Source organism: Lates calcarifer, linkage group LG15 (assembly GCF_001640805.2).
Source record: "Lates calcarifer isolate ASB-BC8 linkage group LG15, TLL_Latcal_v3, whole genome shotgun sequence".
Classification (NCBI taxonomy): domain Eukaryota; kingdom Metazoa; phylum Chordata; class Actinopteri; family Centropomidae; genus Lates; species Lates calcarifer.
Window position 1 is genome coordinate 10,105,612 of NC_066847.1, and position 19,100 is coordinate 10,124,711.

The 19,100-nt window shown below is 39.2% G+C and overlaps 1 protein-coding gene across 4 annotated transcripts; it reads left to right on the forward strand.

Annotated features, from left to right (window-relative positions):
- The first annotated feature begins 508 nt into the window (after window positions 1–508).
- On the forward strand, window positions 509–17,938 carry ptpn6 (protein tyrosine phosphatase non-receptor type 6). 4 transcript variants are annotated; one of them, XM_018672443.2, is made up of 16 exons: window positions 2,586–3,085; window positions 3,425–3,496; window positions 4,976–5,098; window positions 6,609–6,803; window positions 10,291–10,474; window positions 11,563–11,679; window positions 12,007–12,132; window positions 13,095–13,191; window positions 13,317–13,396; window positions 13,545–13,691; window positions 14,148–14,279; window positions 14,386–14,540; window positions 15,416–15,483; window positions 15,637–15,788; window positions 16,151–16,212; window positions 17,646–17,938. In XM_018672443.2, the coding sequence occupies exons 2-16, from the start codon at window positions 3,489–3,491 to the stop codon at window positions 17,740–17,742; spliced, it is 1,743 nt and encodes a 580-aa protein (XP_018527959.1). In that variant the 5' UTR covers window positions 2,586–3,085; window positions 3,425–3,488; the 3' UTR covers window positions 17,743–17,938. The 4 variants fall into 4 exon arrangements, with proteins under 4 accessions (XP_018527956.1, XP_018527959.1, XP_018527957.1 ...); XM_018672441.2 differs by having other exon boundaries at window positions 2,587–3,085; window positions 3,471–3,496; XM_018672442.2 differs by having other exon boundaries at window positions 2,587–3,085; window positions 3,474–3,496.
- Window positions 17,939–19,100: the final 1,162 nt, after the last annotated feature.

Sequence of the window (19,100 nt, forward strand, 5' to 3'; positions counted from 1 at the left end):
GATCCATGAAGTACTTTGCATACAGGCCTCAAAAGATGAGGTGGAATTTACATGAAAGCAAATGCTGATTTACAGGAGAGATGGAAAATTAGAAGGAGAACCTCTGTGTACGGAGGAGGTTGTGAGAGGAAGAGCAGGAGGAAGAAGGGGACGGGAACAAGCAGATTTTCTCCCTTAGATAGTTGAGTAATTAAGAAAATTAGAGTAAATTACAGGGTGGGAGTTTTGGCTGGACTTGTAATGGAGCCTGATATCTTATCATGAGAGAGCTAAACACAAGCCAGGCTGGGTGCAAGTGAATGTAGAACAAGGGGAGCTAACCGGGATTCAGAAATGCATGAGCTGCTGTGAATGTAACCTGACTCTTTCTGTGAGTTTTATTTCACTCGGAGGTGGAGAAACACTGAACATCATCATAGACAACAGCACAGAGGAGAGACTGGATTCAACCCATCACTTCCTTGTGCAGAGGAGTCCCAACCACCAGTGATCCTGAGCACAGCAGAGAGGAAGAGCCCGCACAATGTCTTGTGGGTGAGTGTTTTATATTTTTTTGAGGGTTTATGATTAGGTAATATAACTTCCTGTGACATTTATTTAATTTTTTAATGTCTATGTTTGATTGTGCTGTGGCGTTACATTTGTTTCTTTTCAGTGTCGCTGTGTGTGTTTTCTGTTACTTTTCGTAGTTTTTAAAAAAGTGTCTTTCTTCTTTCTGTCGTTCATGTCTACCGTCACTGAAAAACCTGTACTTTTTCCATGCAAGTTATCCTAAGAACATGTCATCAGATTTCAATGGAACTTGTTTGGCTGCAGAATGATGGTGTCACAGGTCCAGATGTGAATCTAAGAATCTTTTAAAAGCTTGTATGAATATTGTGGTGTGTCGTGCACCTTTCAACACTGTCACTATTTTCTCAAGGAATTCTTCACTGACGGCACTCAGAAAAATCACATGTATCCATAATCAGGATGTAGGTTTTGATGCAGCTCTAGACGCAGATTAAACATTTTCTCCCATAAAACTAAGCCTAGGTGATATGGATAAAATCCTTATGACAGTATATTTGATTTTCTGTTATAACATCACTACGTGATACATTGTCTGTAAAAAACTCACTGGGAATGTTTGTTTTTCCACTTCTACTGAAAAATCAAATTATGCCATAAAATGCAATGATGCCATAAAACATGCCCTCTGCATTGCCCACAATGACTTCCTATGCCTAGCAACATTAAAGGGATAGTTAGTCTAGTCAAAGCAGTATAAAATATCTGATAAGAGACAAACTCAAATTATCTCATGGTGCATATTTGCACCACTGACAGAAAACAGTGAAAAATATCTTTCACAATTTCCCAAGTGCGAAGAGATGACTTCAGAATGCTTCCTGACAGTCCAAACCCTAAATACACTCAGTTTATAAAAACATAAAACAGAGAAAAGTAAGGAAACCCTCACATACAAGAGGAATCCAAAGATTAACTGACTAATTGTTTCAGCACTATTAATATCATTATAATGTTTTATAGATTTAGATGGGGGAAATAAGAGAACAGCATGTACAATAAATTCCTCTCCTGAACAGGAAAAAAAAAACTGAGAGAGTGTGTGTGATTGTGTGAGTGTATGTGTGTGAGTGTACCATTTGCCACATTGCTGCATTCGTCCTGCAGCCTGAAAAGTGAAGCTCTGTTGTGTCAGAAGGGAAGAGAAGCTGAACCAGCCTCAACTGTTGAACATGAGAGGCTATGAGGAGAGTAATGCAAACTGCAATAGCTGGCGTTAACCACGACAAACGACACCTGCAGTGCTCTGTGTGTGTGTGTGTGTGTGTGTGTGTGTAGAGGGTGGGGTGGGGTTACAGCATATTATATTTATATATAGTAAGTTCTTCCACTTTTTCTTAGGTTTGTGGGCAAAGTTCAAACGCAGTGTCACCTTTACAGAGTTTTGTTGCATCTCTGCACTAAAAACAACATAGTTTAAAGTTCTCAGTCTAAAGAGGAAGATGTGTTTGGCTTTGGAAAAGAACTGTAATTTGTTACGTGAATTCAAATATGTCCTCTCAAACCTCTTGCAGGTAAACATGGTTTGCAAGTTAAATGTGAATTACCTATGTTGTTTCACAGGTCGTAAAAGATTTGTTCATATGTTTATGACATTTATTGAACATGTGTTTGCATTGCAGCCAAGCCTTCCTTATAAGTGTGGGTGTTGTGTAGATTTGTGTTGCATTGTAGGGGAACTATTGTCTCTTGCAAGCTTCTACATGTGTTTGTGATATCAGAGCTGTTGTCACAGTGGTCTGATAGCGACGAGAGTTCACAGTTGCAAATGGTTTACCAGCTGAAAGCAAACGCACACGCACACACACACACACACACACACACACATATATATATATATAGAGGTGGGAAGGTTTGACTGCGAATAAGGAAGTGTTCTGTGACTATGACCTTTGTGTGCTGCACATACACACAATCATACACACACACACTCGTACACACCTGGAAGTAAAGAACAAACATGCAACAGTTGTAGCAGACAGGTGGGCAGGCAAAGGGGAAAAGCTTTGCAAATAGCAGACTGAGAGACAAAGTGTGGGCTTGTTTTCTAAGGTACAAGAAGCTCAAACTCTGCGTGTTGTGGATTTTTTTTTTACTCCTGTAACCAAGGTGGAATAACTGGACAGGCGGTCTCACTCATGGTTCACCTCTGAATGGAATCATTTGATGCTGCTTTTTTTATTGACATCTGCATTAAAAAACTAAATAATGAAGAATCAGGGAGCAGGTTTCCTGGGTTTAAATCTACCCTGCTCCTAAATATGATAAGTACTTGTTGTGGTTATCTTTAAAAAAAAAAAAAAGAAGAAACAAAAAAAGGTCTGTATCTGTTGGAGGAATTCCGGCCTGTCAGCTTTTTTTGGTTCCTTGTTGCTTTCACTATTTTGTGAAAGGAGACGTAAGAAGGAAGGAAGGGGAGAGCGAGAGAGAAAACGACAGAGAGGAGGGGAGAGAGACGTACACAGTCCAAGCGTCTCGGCGAGGTGTCAGTTGTTCTGAGAGGCAGCTGAGAAGAGTAAGTGTTTACTTGCTTTCCTATTGGGACTGAGAGAGGTTGGGTAGGAAGAGGATTGGATGGAGGGAAGTGTAGAAGGAGAGAAGGAGGAGAGTCCGGGTAGTTCGAGGGTTGTTTAGTGAACAGAGAGATGGGGTTGATAGTTTTTCGTATGCGATGGAAGGGTGTTAGTGTCAGAAGTCGAGTGAGTGTATGAAAGAGCAAAAGCATGAGAAGGAAAGTGGCTTATGTTCGATTTAAGCAAGTATAAACTGAGGAAGTAGTGAGGAACAGAATGTTTCTTTGTAAGACTAGAGGTAAATAAAAAATACTTATGACTTTGGGTCTGCACATGTTCAGGTACGAGTGACTCTTCACCAATCACTCTCTTTCTCTTTGGTCCTAGAAGAAGTGAAGAGACAACATGGTTCGGTGAGTCAGGCCCCCGTCGGACACTACAGTGCTCTGTTAACCAACTCTGGTTGTGTTCTCATGTGTTTTGTGCAAGGCTTGATGACAACTTCTCTGTTTCCATTCCTCCTTCTCTGTCTTTCCCCAGCTGTCAACCCGTCCTGCTTTGTTCCTCTATCATGTGATTTCTGATGTGCTGTGCGCTGTTCAGTGTCTGTTTGCATAAAGAAAATGTGTCGTAAATGATGTTTTAGTTCAGCAAGTTGAGCAAGAAACCCACTTTTTTTCTCTCCTCAATATTCAAGTACTTTAAAGGTTCTTTACAAGGTTACCTTTGCATTGAGTTGATGCTTCTTTATATCTGTGATCTATCTTTCTCAAATCATCTTTCTCAGTCCATTTTTTGTATAAATGCTGTCTTTGGGTAATCCAAAGTTAAAGGGGAAACACATATTCCGGTACAAACACAGTCTAATTGTCAAATCAGTACACAGACAGAGCGCACCATGCTTCAAATGTGTTTTCCATAACATTTTAAGCTTTATATTGCCCATTTTAACATTGCTACTACAATATAACAATGAAGAAGCTCTTTCTGGTGCTCCTTTAAAGTGTATTTGTTTTAAACAACTAAATCTGAAAGGATCAGACTGGTTTGCAGTAAATCTGTTAAAATGAGAAACAGCCTGTTGATAATTTAACATTCGGCTAATATTTTTTGTATTACGGCTCCTTAAGGCAAACAAAAAACTGCTTTTCAGGGTTTTTTGGGTGAGCTCAGAGGCTGCGAGCCAAGCTCCAGGAAATGATAAAATATTAGATATTTGGTCTGTGCTGATGCAACTGAGCAACTCAGCTTCACAGTGTTGATGAAAGAGCGTTACAGCCAGAGCTTTACTGGATTTAGTACGTTGTGTACAATATAGTGTGAGGTGTTGAGGTGTTGTAATGATGTTTTTGTGATTAAAATACATTGCGGTACATAGCACAGAGTAAATTATGGCTATATACGTCTATAGACAGAACTGTGTTTGCTACAGAATGAGCGGAATAAAGAACATGATTTATTTTGAAGAAAAATGACTGTATCAACTGGACTAGAAATGCGATTAATGTTTTGTTTTTTCAATTATATCAGTTATAGTATTAGTTATACTATTAATTATTGATTGATTATTTGTTTAATCTAAAAAAATGTCAGTGATAATAACAAATGATCATCACAAGTCACTAGATGTAAAGTTAATGCCTTAAACTTTATTTTTAAAGGCTTTCACAATGAAATGAGTAAAAGTAGTAAAAGTAATTTTCGGTCAATCGACTGTTAATACATATTAATATCATTTCCAAACTCAGACTAGACTGCGGTTTGTGTTAAACGTGTGTATATTTATCTGACACAAGTCTTATCTGCTTGTAAGCTGATGGTCTACAGGGTGCAGTTCTATTCACAATGACTGTATTTTTACTGAGCATATATGTATACGTGTGTGAATGCAGGTGGTTCCACAGAGACATCACAGGCTTGCAGGCCGAAGAGATGCTGAAGTCTCGAGGCATTCATGGCAGCTTTTTGGCCCGACCCAGCAAGAAAAACGTAGGAGATTTCTCCCTGTCTGTCAGGTAATAACGTCTGCAAAAACACTTCAAATCCCTGTTGAGCTTTGCAGAAGAAATTTTACTTTCCCATCTTTTAAAAAGTGTAAGTAAAAGTATATTGAGAACCCTCCCACGTGGCTCTTCCATTTACCAAACCTTAAAGCAGAATATAAATGACACAAAACTGTCAATATAAAAGCTGATAGATGTCAGAGCAGACGGATGGCGCAGCTCAGCAAACTCTAATGAAAACACTGGTCTCGTACCTTTACTGCTTTTTAAATTCATTTCCTAAATGTATCTGCTGCTTTTTAAGTTCACAGTTTACTACACAGCTGTTCTAAACTTTGAGAAAAAGAGATGTGCTCAACATGTGAATATTATATGTAGATGAAAAGTTTTCCACTGCAGTTTGTGGGCACAATAAAATCACACTTTGCGTTTGTAAATGTGCTGTTACTATATTCAAGTATCAAGAAGTGAGTGTAGATAGGGTTTTTTCTCAGACTGAGACTGAACTGAAATAAAAAATCTTATACAGTATTATGAATAATAGACATTACTTACATAAAATGCTAAAAATGAAATGATAACAGAGTGAATTATGATCACTACTAAAAATAACTCCACTGGGAGGATCAAATATAGATATATTGTGATAAATGAAATGTCATGTGGTACACACTGTGTAATCTAAGTAAACATCTTGAAACCTTAGCACATTAAATTTGACTGATAATATGTTTTCATGTTTGTGCGTGAAGTTTAATTGATGCAAAGCTTCAGCACAGTGCCTCAGATGTCTGTAGGTCAAAGAAATAAAAGTTAGAATTTGTAAATATATGCAATTAGGTTAAACCGAGTAACTCAAGTTTACAATGTCGCTGACAGGTCTTTTGAGCCAATGCGTCATAGAGATATTTGGGTTATATTCATGTAGATGTACAGTATAATGTGGGAATTGTTGTTCCCGTAGTAGTATTTCTTTTCACATGAGCAGGACTTTAAGTCAGAGCAGCTTCGTAGGTGAATCTGGCAATCCTGAATGTAGGAGATCAATAAGTTATTGATCACAGTACAGCAGTCTGTAGTTATAAAAAGTAAATATAAATAGCAATAAAATAAAATCAAACAATAAAACTTCAATGCTCTGAATAATGAGAGGAAAAATCAAATTCAGGTACTGATGTTAAACAAACTGAGGCAGCCAGAGGACTACTGTATAGACTGCCATCTTTGCATGATAGAGTACAGACGCTGACAGTTTACATGTCTGTGTCATAGACAAACACAGCCACTATATACAGAACATATACAGTATTCAGCTGCAGAATCTGTGAGGATTAAATAAAGCTCTGAATGTGAGGATCTGGTTTGTGGTTGAACATTGAAACATCATGTCATTATGTAATTATGCAGTTTAATCTTTTATAGTGATAAACAGTATAGAGGTGTTCTCTTGACTGTCATCAGGAAGTTTGGTTGTCAATGAAAACTTTGACGGTTACTTGTGTGGCCTGATTTTTCATCTCAGGGTGGGTGAGCTGGTGACACACATCCGGATCCAAAACACAGGCGACTTCTACGACCTGTACGGCGGGGAGAAGTTTGCCACCCTGTCAGAGCTGGTGGACTATTACACCGCGGAGAATGGCATCCTGCAGGACAGGGATGGGACTGTTATCGAGCTCAAATACCCCCTCAACTGCTCCGACCCCACCACAGAGAGGTCTGTTGCACTCTTACTCGTCATCTCCACGCTCACTATGTAACCCCCTGTAGGTTAATGTGGCCCACACCCGCCGGCTTCTCTGAGCTGCCTCCACCTACACCTTCAGGCTCAGAGTAATAGAGTTTGGTTAGGTGGTTAAGTCATCTGTGATGAGTAGTATTTCCTCCAAGTGCTGTTTATTTACTGGGGATAAGTGTCATTTGTAGGTTTGATATTCTATTAATCTTTTCCTATGGGGGGAAAGCTTTTCATCTGAAGGCACTTTTAAATAATTTAGGTGTAATAGCATCTCTGTTTGTCAAAATGTGAGTCAGAGTAAATAAACACCCACACTGCAGACACTAACTCACAGCTTGTAAGTGCTGCTCATGGATTTAATGAGAGCAGTGTCAAAGTACAATTGTACTTCTCTTGAATATTTCCATTTTGGGTAACACTTAACTTAAAGTCTTCCTATTTAGGTAGTATATGTAGTAGGTAGTAAATGGTTTAAAGCACACTATAATGTAGTTGTATGCAGCTGTTTTATAGAATTACACTTGTGTTTTACTATGTTTTACATCATGGGTGTCCACAGGTGGAGTTATAGTCGTTGACAAGTGCGTTAATAACACCTTACAGCCACATTATAATGCAGCTGTTCTCTACTTGTGGTTCACTTTTTTTGGATCTAAATAGATTTAATTTATTTGTGGATAGCCTCCCCCATTTTGGTTGCTCTTTCCTTTTGCACATACTGTAAGTGGCCTCCCTCTTCTTATGCTGCCGTAACATCTTAATTTCCCGCTCTGGATCAATAAAGTTTTTATCTTATCTTATCAATGACCGTCTTCTAAACAAGTTGCAATGGTACAAAATCCTGCTCATAGGTACATATCTTAACCTTGTATTTAAGGTGAGCACAGTTCAGCAGTTGAGTGTGAGAACAGCCATCTAGTGTCAAACTCTGAACAGTGATGCTCAAACATCCAAGTGAATAAACAAAAAGCAAAGTAAAGAACAAATCTATGCACATAAAACTAGCTACTGATAAAGTTAGAATGGGCAATAAACAGAAAAGAGTGCAAAAAATAGAACATGAATAACAAAAAGGGAGAAGCACATTTGCAGTAAAAAAAAAAAAAAAAGAATATTCACTTTCCCTTACGTTACCTTTTACGAGCAGATTATGAGACCGAATGTCTCTGAAAATATCTCCCTTATTATTAGTCTGTGAGATTAAAAATATGTTCACATGTTCATTTTAAGCATTCAGCTAAATGGGACCTTCTCTCATGACTCCTCCATTAGTGAGGAACGAGTATTGAAGCTCCAGTAAAGCTGCGGCCTCCAATACATTTGAGCACTTCTTGCAAAAACAGCATTCCCACATTAAATAAAGAAAAATAACTGCTGCATCTTCACTACTATGAGTCCCCTTTTTCCCATTTGAATATTTGGCTGTAGTTACTAATTGCTTGGTGGATTAAGATTTTAGATGTAACACTAGATAAACTAATGAAAAATATAATTGAAATGCAAACTTTACAGGTACAACAAACATCATGCAAAGAGGTTGTACGGGTGTACAGGATCGTGTTATTCGTCAAATGTTCTGAAAGCACTGCGATTCCCAAAACGGGATATAAAAGACTTTTAACTCAACATACGTATGCTTTAATTTGGGGATTCTGAATAGGAATAACGTTCACTGACAGAAGCTATTCTGCACAATTTACCTAAAACTGTCCTTGCAATGGAGCCTATTTCTGTTGTGGTATTGCTACTTCAAATGTTATTTTTATTTTTGCTGATAGTAGCTTCCACTTGCACACACCTCTGCTAAATATAGTTACAAGATGATTTTATAGGCACTTGCTAACATCTGTGTGTATGCGTCTGTGCCCTCTGCATAACATACTCCTCCGAGCTGCAGCTGAAAACCAGATAAAAATCTTTTTCAAATGTGCGTTCCAAAACCAGGGGGTAATGTTATTGTTTTTATTCAAATCTGCCCACATTGTACATCTGTGAATTCCATGACATTGTGGCTGCTGAGTTTTTTCCTCCCAGCTAGAACTGTAGGCACTTAAAGTAGGTTAATGTCCAACTAATAGTGATAAACTCATGCAGTTCCACTCCTTTTATGAGTCAAGGAGGACACTACTTTCTATCATGTGTATGCACATGTGTAAGCTGGAGGCCCTACACCTCTGCTCCCGCCCCCCGTCCTTCTCTCTCTGTCAGTTGTCTAACTTCCCTTTTGTTGCTGCGGTTGGAAACTTTAAGTTTTGACACTTTTGAAAGCAATGGCCAGACCCGACTTGTCTTCCTCTATTGCACACTCCATCGTGTTCTTGCTCACTCACTGTCTTCCTCATCTCTTTCTCTCCCTCTCTCTCGTGTCGGCAAAGCATGACTGCACACCCCTCAACAGGTCACCGTTTGGTGCAGTTTTCTTTAGGTCTGTTCTTGTATATCTGGCAAATGATCTCTTCTCAGAAAAGAGGATAAATACGGTCTGAACTGTGAACTTGTTGGCATTATCACATGTGATCAATCACGGTTGCTGACAGGTTTGTTCCAGGCACAACTCTGATTAAGACAGCAATCTAACCACATGTGCATGGCTAAATTCTTGTCTTAAACTCGTCCACTTACAGTATAGTCATCCATCAGTTATTCCTCTGCACAGGCTGTTCTTTAGCTTCTGCAAAATTGCATGGACAATGACTTTTTTTTTTCTTTTTTTTTGCTGCAAGCACTTCATGCAACCTGTTGTAAATAAAAACTGTCAGGTGGAATCTAATTTCAACTTCTGTAAAAGCATAAACTGAGATTTGACAAGTAAGTAAATCAAAGGACAGAATCATAAAAAGCTTGTGCAAAAAGCATAAAAAGAGCACGCACAGTGTGTGGTGGTGGTGGTGATGGAGGGGGGGAGTTTATCTGTAGATGTTACATATCGAAGGGGGGGGGATGGCAGGCTATAAATACTCTGTCCTCTTCAGCCACGAAATCTGTCATCAGAAATTTTCCGACCGCAAAGCAGGAAGTTTAGAAGAAGAAATCGAGAACTGTGCCTAAAATTAAGTCACAACCCAACCCGACTGAATGTGCATTCACTCATTCACACACACTCCACAAACACACAGAGAGTACAGTGGCGGACATAAATAAGACCTGCCTGTAACAGCAACATCTGTAATGCTGTTTTTAACTTTCAAACTTAAAGATTCTGTTGTGGCTTTCTATTTCTATTTGCTCAGTTATGTGCAAGAGTCCAGTGTACTACCACATCAGCATGTGTCTGACCGCTTAGGTCTGAATTGACTGATGCATGTCACTCATACTGCAGCCACATTAGGTTTCAGTGAAAAAAGGGGCAGATCAAACATGTGTTATTTGGTCACAGCAGCTGAAATTTAGCTCAGAGTCAAAACATCTTTAAACATGTGTCACAGATTCTGCATCACTAACCCATCAGTGTTTTTGTCTGACCCAGGTGGTACCACGGTCACCTGTCCGGGCCAAACGCAGAGAAGCTCCTCAGTGCGCGGGACGAGCCGGGGACCTTCCTGGTAAGAGAGTCGCTGTCCAAACCTGGAGACTTTGTCCTGTCTGTTCAGACGGACGAGAGGAGCAAAACAGGAGGAAAGCGGGTCTCCCACATTAAGATAATGTGCCAGGTGGGTGCCTGTCTTCATTTGTATGCGAGTGTGTGTGGCACACAAGATAACACGTGCATGAAACCAAGGGTTGTTTTTGGTCAGTCTTGAGCTTTGAATGTACAGATTTAGTCCCTGAAACAGATTCACATCACATAAAAACACTGAGGGGTATTCCCAAAGTTATGCAGTGCGCTTTGAAAAAGTTTTAAAGTCTCATTTCCCCTGTCTTGTGCAACAACAGTGTTGCTCACATTTCAACAATGCTATTGGTCATAAGTGTCATAAGTGGAACAGCTTTACTTCAGATGTTCGCCAACAGTTGTTCTCAGGTACAAACAGCAGTTTTATTTCTGAGTAAGAAAGATGGGAAACCACAAAGTGTATTCTGACATTATTATTAGGTGTTTGCACACTGATATTCGCAGTGGCAGCAGCGGTTCACACGGCCATCTCTTGGACTCATTTTCATAGATTGTGTCGTTCCATCAGCAGTCACCCTCACGGCCTTTGCATTTTATTTTTAGCTGTGGTTGACCTCATAGAAAACACCGTTCAGTCCTCATTTAAATGGGAGCCATTGTTTTTGAGCGCCACTGGGGTGCAGAAGATTAATGTGAGATTACTGGAAGGGTCACAAAGACCTTTTTATGAGCATGTGGCAAAGATCAGGCGAGTTTGTAGGCTTGGTTTGTACTCACCTCTAATCTTCAGTTGTTTACTGCACTTCTTCTTGTTTTTGTAAGTGAGACTACATCAGTATAGAGTCACACCTTTTACACAGAGGAAATCATTTTCTTGTACTTAAATAATTAGCTTCAAGTTTCTGTCACAGAAAGAATACTCTTTGGGAGCTATTGTATTATTTTCTATTCCAAAAATAATTTATTTCTATTTTAATTGAAGGATTTCAAAAAATATTGTTACTACTACAAAAGCTTATTTCACCCATTTCATTTCAAAGATGTTCCTCGGTTTCCTTTTGATTTTGTCTGCCATTTTGTTTTAGATGTGACCTTTTAATTCGTCAAAACATCATACCCTTTACACCACAAAGTTTGGTTCAGTGTGCCCAGACTGACACGTTGTATGTTTTTGTGTGTATCCAGAATGACAGGTATACAGTGGGAGGCTCAGAGATGTTTGACACGCTGACAGACCTGGTGGAGCACTACAAACGCAAGGGCATCGAGGAGATCTCTGGCAACTGGATTTATCTCAAACAGGTGAACTGGGTTTTCTCGCACACATGATGTTGATGAAACAGGTCAGTGTGTAGGATATTTAAATTAAATTCTAAATTATAACTTTGTTTAATATATTAATCCAGCAAGATGAAAATCAATGAGGCGTGAAGAGCAGAAACAGGCCTCTGTGAATTTAAAAGCAGAGCAGCGCAGCCCACAGATAGGAAATATTACTCACATCTTTGTCTTAATGCGGCCTGACCGATGATGAGTGTGTTGTGTATTTCGTTCATTGGCTCATCTTTTTCTTTCATATCTATTAAAAGATTTTTCCCCTCTCTCTCTCTCTCTCTCTCTCTCACGCAGCCATATTACTCCACCAGAGTGAATGCAGCAGATATCGACAACAGAGTGAAAGAGCTGGATCAGACCAAGCAGCAGCAGGAAGGCGAGGGAGAGAAGAGCAAGGCAGGCTTCTGGGAGGAGTTTGACGTAAGACTTGACCTGACCTCGTTTACATTTACTGTCACTTATGTTTCTTACCATGACGGTTCATCTTTTGTTTGGGAACTACAGGGTTGTCCTGACGTGGGCGAAAAGTAAATTATTCATCATCTTATTACAAATTGACTGAAGTGAATATCAGCCTTTTACATCTCAACACTTTACTTCCTTACTGTCCAACTAGAAAGTAGAGGTAATACAGTACCATCTTGTGGTGATGGAATACATAAACCGTGTCCCAAAGTCATATTACATAATGAGTCACAACAGGCTTTGAGTATGACTGTTCACACTGGAGCATACATAGTAAAAAATTTGATTACTGATTGAAAGGAAACGGAAAAATACTTGTGGGTGCAAAATTTTGTTAACATATGTTGCAGGTGGTGGTTACTATGACTGTAATGAACAATTGTTTTTTATTATTTATTAATGTGATGATTAGTTTCTCAACTAATGAATTGTTTGGTTTATAAGATGTCAGAAAATAGTTAAAAAAAGATAAAGATATCCAGTTGTTGCTGCAAGAGTTTAACAAGAAATTAAAAAATCATCACAACCGGGAAACTGGAACTGGAGAATGTTTGGCGTTTTTACTTTTAAAAAATTAAATAATTTATCAATTATTTAAAAAGTTGCCATTAAAGTTTCTGTTGATCAACAAATGGATTAACTAATTGTCTCACCTCTAGTGGAGACAGAGCTCCAGTAACATGTTACAAATTCCTGTTTCTCTTTGTGAAGTTATAGTTCTAGTTTGACTGACTTATTCTGTCATTTCCTGTTGAGTATAAAACTGTCAAGTGCATTAATTTCTCCTCTTCTTCTTATATTTTAACAGCAAAAGCTGTTTACTGTCCCAATAGTATCATACATACTGTACAGTATTAGTTTGTAGTATGGAGTTGGGACACAGCAGATGTCACACAGTCGTGTCTTTCTCCCACCAGGCTCTGCAAAAGTTGGAGGCAAAGGTGAAAAAGAGCAGAGAGGAGGGACAAAGGCCTGAAAACAAGAGCAAAAACAGATACAAGAACATTCTTCCCTGTGAGTTTTTAACCTTCTCGGTATCATGATGCTCTGAATGAATAAATCCACATTCTGATAGGGCTAACATGTTCGCCTTCTCTCCCACTATGTCCTCTCTCTACCCACTTGTTTTCTCCAACAAGTCAATGACACCAGGGTCATCCTGCAGGACGCTGATCCTAACGTTGTGGGTTCAGATTACATCAACGCCAATTATGTGAAAGTAAGTCTGCAAAGGCTCTGGCCTCGCCAGCAACACAAAATGACAGCAAAAACACAACAGGAAAGACACAGTGTTCATATCCTTCAGGGTTGTTGTGTTGATTGTGTTTGTGTATTGATCCACTGGTTCCCTCCGTGTTTGACCGCAGAACACCCTGTGGGAGTCCGGAGATCAGAAAGTTTACATCGCCACGCAGGGATGCTTAGCAACAACCGTCAATGATTTCTGGCAGATGGTATGGCAGGAGAACACGAGTGTGATCGTCATGACAACAAGAGAGGTTGAGAAAGGGCGGGTCAGTATCAAGAAGACATGAAAGCTATTTGAAACCTCTAAAAAGCTTGACACTCTCAAAATGCCAAAAAAAGGTTGTCATAATTGGTTATCATCAATTAAAGCTCTCATGACCTTTCCCCTGAGGGAAGCACATCCTTCTTTCTGTCATTTAAAAACAGAGGCATGGTTACTTCCACAGTCAATGACAATATCCATTAAGATTAATGGTTGCTGTTTGCTCCAATAATAAAAGCCTCATATACTATATATATATCTGAATACACAAAGTAATAGACCAAGTCCATTAATATAAAAGATAATTGTAAGACGTTACAATGCAGACATTAAATAAAGCACAAAATACTATAAATAATTTCAATCAGAAACTAAAAAAAAACAAAAGCGTCCTTGTATATGAAGTCAATCCTTCAGATGAAATTAGAATTTATTTGAGTGTTTCTTTTATTTTGTGCAGAATAAATGTGTGCCATACTGGCCGGAGCTTCATAGCTCCAAGGAGATGGGGCCATACGTGGTGACCTGTGAGTCGGAGAGAGAAGCTGCTGATTATAAAGTCCGAGTTTTGGAGATCGCTCTTATGGATAAGGTAACCTCCAGATACCTACCGCTGATTTCACTCACCTCTGTGTATGTAGCTGATGTAAAGAACATTCTTTTGATATATTTTCGCTTTTTTTTTTTCTATTCAACAGCCAAAACAATCTCGTCAAGTATGGCACTACCAGTACCTCAGCTGGCCTGACCATGGCGTCCCTCAGCAGCCAGGCGGCGTCCTCAGCTTCCTCACTCAAGTGAACGCTAAACAAGCTGAATATCCTCATGCTGGACCCATGATCATCCACTGCAGGTACTGGACAAATAGACTCAAAAATAGCACCAAAGGTTCGAGGGGGGGCAGTGTAATGATTGAGCTAAATGTGCCAGGGATCAGAGATATTTATTGTGTCAGAGCGGTTGTTGATACTTTTTTCTTTGGAGCCCAAAGGCTGATCAATGCATCCGTACATGCAAAGGCTTTGGAGGAAATGACAGGTGGCGGCTCTCCCCACGGGGCGGGGAGATTGTAATTCCTCAAACTATAATGTGTGATGTGCTGGAGCTTGTGGAAAACAATCCTTACTTGTGAAATGTCAGGTTTCATAATGTAAACTTCAGTGATAGTATTTACAGGTTTAATCTTGAAATGATCATATTTTCAGGATTAAGATTAGTGTTAGACGAACAAAAGGTTTTGAGTCAACTGATGTTTATCCTTTTGGAATTTTCGGCGTGTGGTTTGAGGGACACTGAGGCTGTTTGTGCCTTTTTTAAAAGTGATTATATGACTGTTCTGTAAGTACTTTGGTATGTAAGTATGTTAACAAACGGTGTGGCTTTTTGAATCAAAGCAATATTTACTTATGAATATGATCCCTTGTTACAGGCTGCGTACTGTTTGAGCTGCAAGTAAAGGGATGTTTTTAAGTGAAACTGTCTCTGAAAAGAAATACTAATCCTAGGCATGTTCAACGTAGCCACCCTTTATTATATTAAAGAACAAATTGATAAATGTGCATTTGGTGCTTTGCAAAGAAAAAAAAAGATTTACTTCCATTGGGATTCAGCATCTAGATCAATCTCTCAGAGCTGCTATCATCGCTGTAGTTTTGTTAGTACAGTTTGCACATTGTTTTGTTTGATGAAAAGATGTATTAACTTCATTTTTTCTGTGAATTTGTGCAGTGCTGGAATTGGTCGGACTGGCACGATTTTGGTGATTGACATGATTCTTGAAACCATCGACACTCTGGGTAAAAAAAAACAACAACAACAAAAAAAAACAGTTCCTCCTGAGACACATATTGAATAAAAACACAACCATTCAAAATACACTGTTTCTTTTCGTCTTTGTCAAACTGTCTCCATCTAATGCTAATCCTGTCTCACTTCCTTTTTCCCCGTAGGTCTGGACTGTGATATTGACATCCCCAAATACATCCAAATGGTGCGAGAGCAGCGCTCTGGTATGGTGCAGACAGAGGCCCAGTACAAGTTCATCTACCTGGCTGTGTCCGAGTACATACAGACCACCAAAGCCAAAGACTCTGCCTCCATGGTGAGCAACAGGGACAGAAAATTCAGGCAGCAGACAAAGACTCACCATCAAAACACATCAGGAATTAGTCTTTTGTTAGGTTAATGTGAGAAAAACAATAACAGGTTTCAAGAAAAGAAAATAGAGATATGTATGTCAATAGGCCTTTGCACTTTTGGCTGCTGATTTGAACACCGAAGCCGACTAGTTCAATTGTAACAGAATGATACGTTATCAGAGAGTGGCTTGTGAAAGATGAACATTGACCCTGAGACAGAAAACGTTCAAACCACATAGACTAAACCAGCTGCACGACCTCTGTCTGTGTTTCAGTAATTCTGTACCAGTCATATCTGAACTGTCTCTGTTTTTCTCTTCCCCAGGAAACCGAGACGGAGTATGGAAATCTGCAACTCAAACAGCCAGCGAGCAGGAAGGTCTCAAAGTGAGTTTGTGTGTGTATGCGTGTGTGGGTGTTGGATGTCCCTAATACATTCACCTTGCCCCTCTAAATCTCACACTGCCGGCCTACTTTCTTTTAAAAAAACATGACTTAGTCACCGCCTTCAGCCTTATGTCAGCAGTTTGTGGAGGAAGAGCAGAGCTGCAGAAGACAGTCTCATTTTTTAGAGAGAAGGAGCTGTGGGTGGAGGGAGGGACGCATTGTAGCTGCAGCACCACTTCAGTTTCATGTTCTTTCATCCCGTGGACTACACTGCAAAAAATATTCATCCCAACACTTCATTTACTGTTATGAAATGTTGTTTTCCTTCCAACACATGCTCTGTTTTGTTGTCTAGTTTATTTTTGCAGCTGGAAAATTAACTCCTCTGTGTAATTTAATTAATGTTCGGATCAGTTAGACAGTTCATGGCTCAGAAACTCTGAGCAATTCTCAGCAAGTCCTGGTGGATTTTGTGCCAGTTTATCAGCGAGGGTCACATAGTGGGTATAACGTGTAGAACATTTTATGGATTTTTTTTCCCCAAAAAATGAAAAGTTTACCGTTGTGGGGGGGGGCATTATTTTAAATCTGGGTATGATGACACACATTTTCACAGTCTCACCTGGAAGATATTAATTTTGTTGCACTTGGTCTCTTGCAGGAAAAGTGTCAGAAATAAATTTTTAACAAATGAAGTGGGTGTGAAGTGGGTGTGAAGTGGGTGTGAGCGTCAGATTTCATGCATGCTCAGATACAGACACAACAATCTGATGTTGGAGATTTCCTTGTCTCTAGTATGTGGGTCAAGCTCAGATCTTGCATTTCTGAAAAATGTAGCATAGCGTCCTTTATTAGATCCTCCTAGCCTCTTAAGTGCCAACAGTCTTAAACCCAAGCTAAAATTATTTTTTTACTTTGAAAAGCTCCTCCAGAGCCGCAGAAGGTATTATACTACTGACAATAAAACTGAACTTCATGTGTAAAACCAGTAAAGTGCCCCGTTTAATGAATGACAGAAGTAAATAAGACGACTGATTCTTTTTTACAGTGTACAAACTAATTCAAGACACCCCACTTGTCTCTGTTTTATTGTCTGAATAATGTTTTTGTGACCTCTGGGCTCGGGAGCCACTCACGTGTAAACTGGACAATGTTCCAATTATCCAATGAGAAAAGATAAAACAGCACACATACACTGGATAATTCAGCCCCTAACACTGTAAACTTTGACCCACTTGGAGCTCTGAATAGTTGGCTGCCAGCTTTGAGTGATTGATTCATGGATGGTTGGTCTGTTTAAATCGTTCTCATACAGCTGCCCTGTTAGTTAACTTCTCCTGATTCACTTCCTCCAGATCTGTGTCTAATCGGTGTCTGCTGAAAATCTATTAGCTGACAAAAACACTGATCAGCTTTTTTATTTTTATCTCCAGAAACAAGGAGGATGTTTACGAGAATCTGTCAAAAGGAAAGAAGGATGCGAAGAAGTCAAAGACAGACAAGAAAAGTGGCTCAGTGAGGAAAAGATAGAAGAGACTGAGAAGTTTTCTCAAAGTATGTCATGTTATTATATTTATGTAAGCACTCTTTATTAAAGAATTTGTCTTTTAGTGAAGACCTTATACAAAATAAATGTGAGGTTTAAAAACAGAGACAAGATAACTTGTTGACATTCCATGTCACTTGAATGCCCGGTTGTTACAAATTAAAACAGAACATATGTGAATACTTGTGTAACTGTCTTTTTATTTCAGTTATTTTTACTAAAAACACAATAATCTTTATGGCATCCTGCACTGATAGGAGCTACTTTGCATCAGCTACTTTGTTTCTGCAGCTATGTATCATTGTTTTTCAGCTGCAAATGTAAAGATCTCATCACTTTAAGTTGATAAAAAGTTGATTTTTCAGGAGTGCAGGAGCAGGAGGTAAGTGTGTTTTTAATTTAACTTGTGAATGAAAAGTTTGTAGTTAGTTTAGTTGGGCAGTTTAGATAATAACAAAAAACTTAGGTCAGATTTTATCCACTTTTATGTTTATCCTCTGTTCTCTATGCACCTCCCTACATTTAATATATGTGCCACTGAACCACCAGTAACAAAGCTAAAGAGTTTAGTTCATCAATCATTCTCCTCTCTCAGTAATTTGCATTTGTAAACAGTCTATTTGCATTTTAAAACAACAGACAGTAGCCTGCTCTCACTGCCAAACCGATTAACAGGTCTCTTAACACAAATGCCAGACAGCCTTATGCTGTTAAAGGTTTCATTACATCAGTAATTTTGTTTTTCTCAGCTGCTGTTTCCAAGGTCAAGAATGAACTTTGAACCTCAGCTTTTGAGCCAGCGTGGATGAGAAATCCTTAAAGTGAACAGAAATAATAAAGAAATCTTCATCAGATGAAGATCATGTTATATAATCTGATGAGCTACTACACGGACCTTGTGGTCATGGGTGGATTGCTGAGCAGGCCTGTCAGGCCCAGAGACCCAAGGGGTCAGGGCATAGAAACAATGCAAAACATCTACAAAGAAAGTCAAAATGACCACAAAGGGATCCAAAACCTGTCGAGTGTTTAGTGTCTCTTTCAGTCTGGGGGTTTTTTGGTCTGTTCTTGTGGTGACATAGTTTGTCTGTACTGCATCAGTACATCTTTACACTAATATTATTAATCACTGATGATCCTAGAAATGATTAGTCATTGGAGGCTGGACCTTTAACCCGTCCATGCAGTGTGGAGCATGGACCATATGTGTGTTTACAGCTCAGGGTTTGAACAGAAGAGTGTGTCCCTAAGTGTAGAAGAAAACCTTGCCCCTTGCCTCGAGATAACCCCAGTGGGACTGTTAAAATACTGGTCTGCTGTTTGAACCCCGTCAAGTCTACAA

Excerpts from the sequence above, each read along its gene's own strand:
- ptpn6 (XM_018672440.2), top strand. Across the intron at positions 12,133-13,094 it reads GCTTCTGGGAGGAGTTTGAC|GCTCTGCAAAAGTTGGAGGC; the intron begins GTAAGACTTGAC and ends TTCTCCCACCAG. Across the intron at positions 13,692-14,147 it reads GAGAGGTTGAGAAAGGGCGG|AATAAATGTGTGCCATACTG; the intron begins GTCAGTATCAAG and ends TATTTTGTGCAG.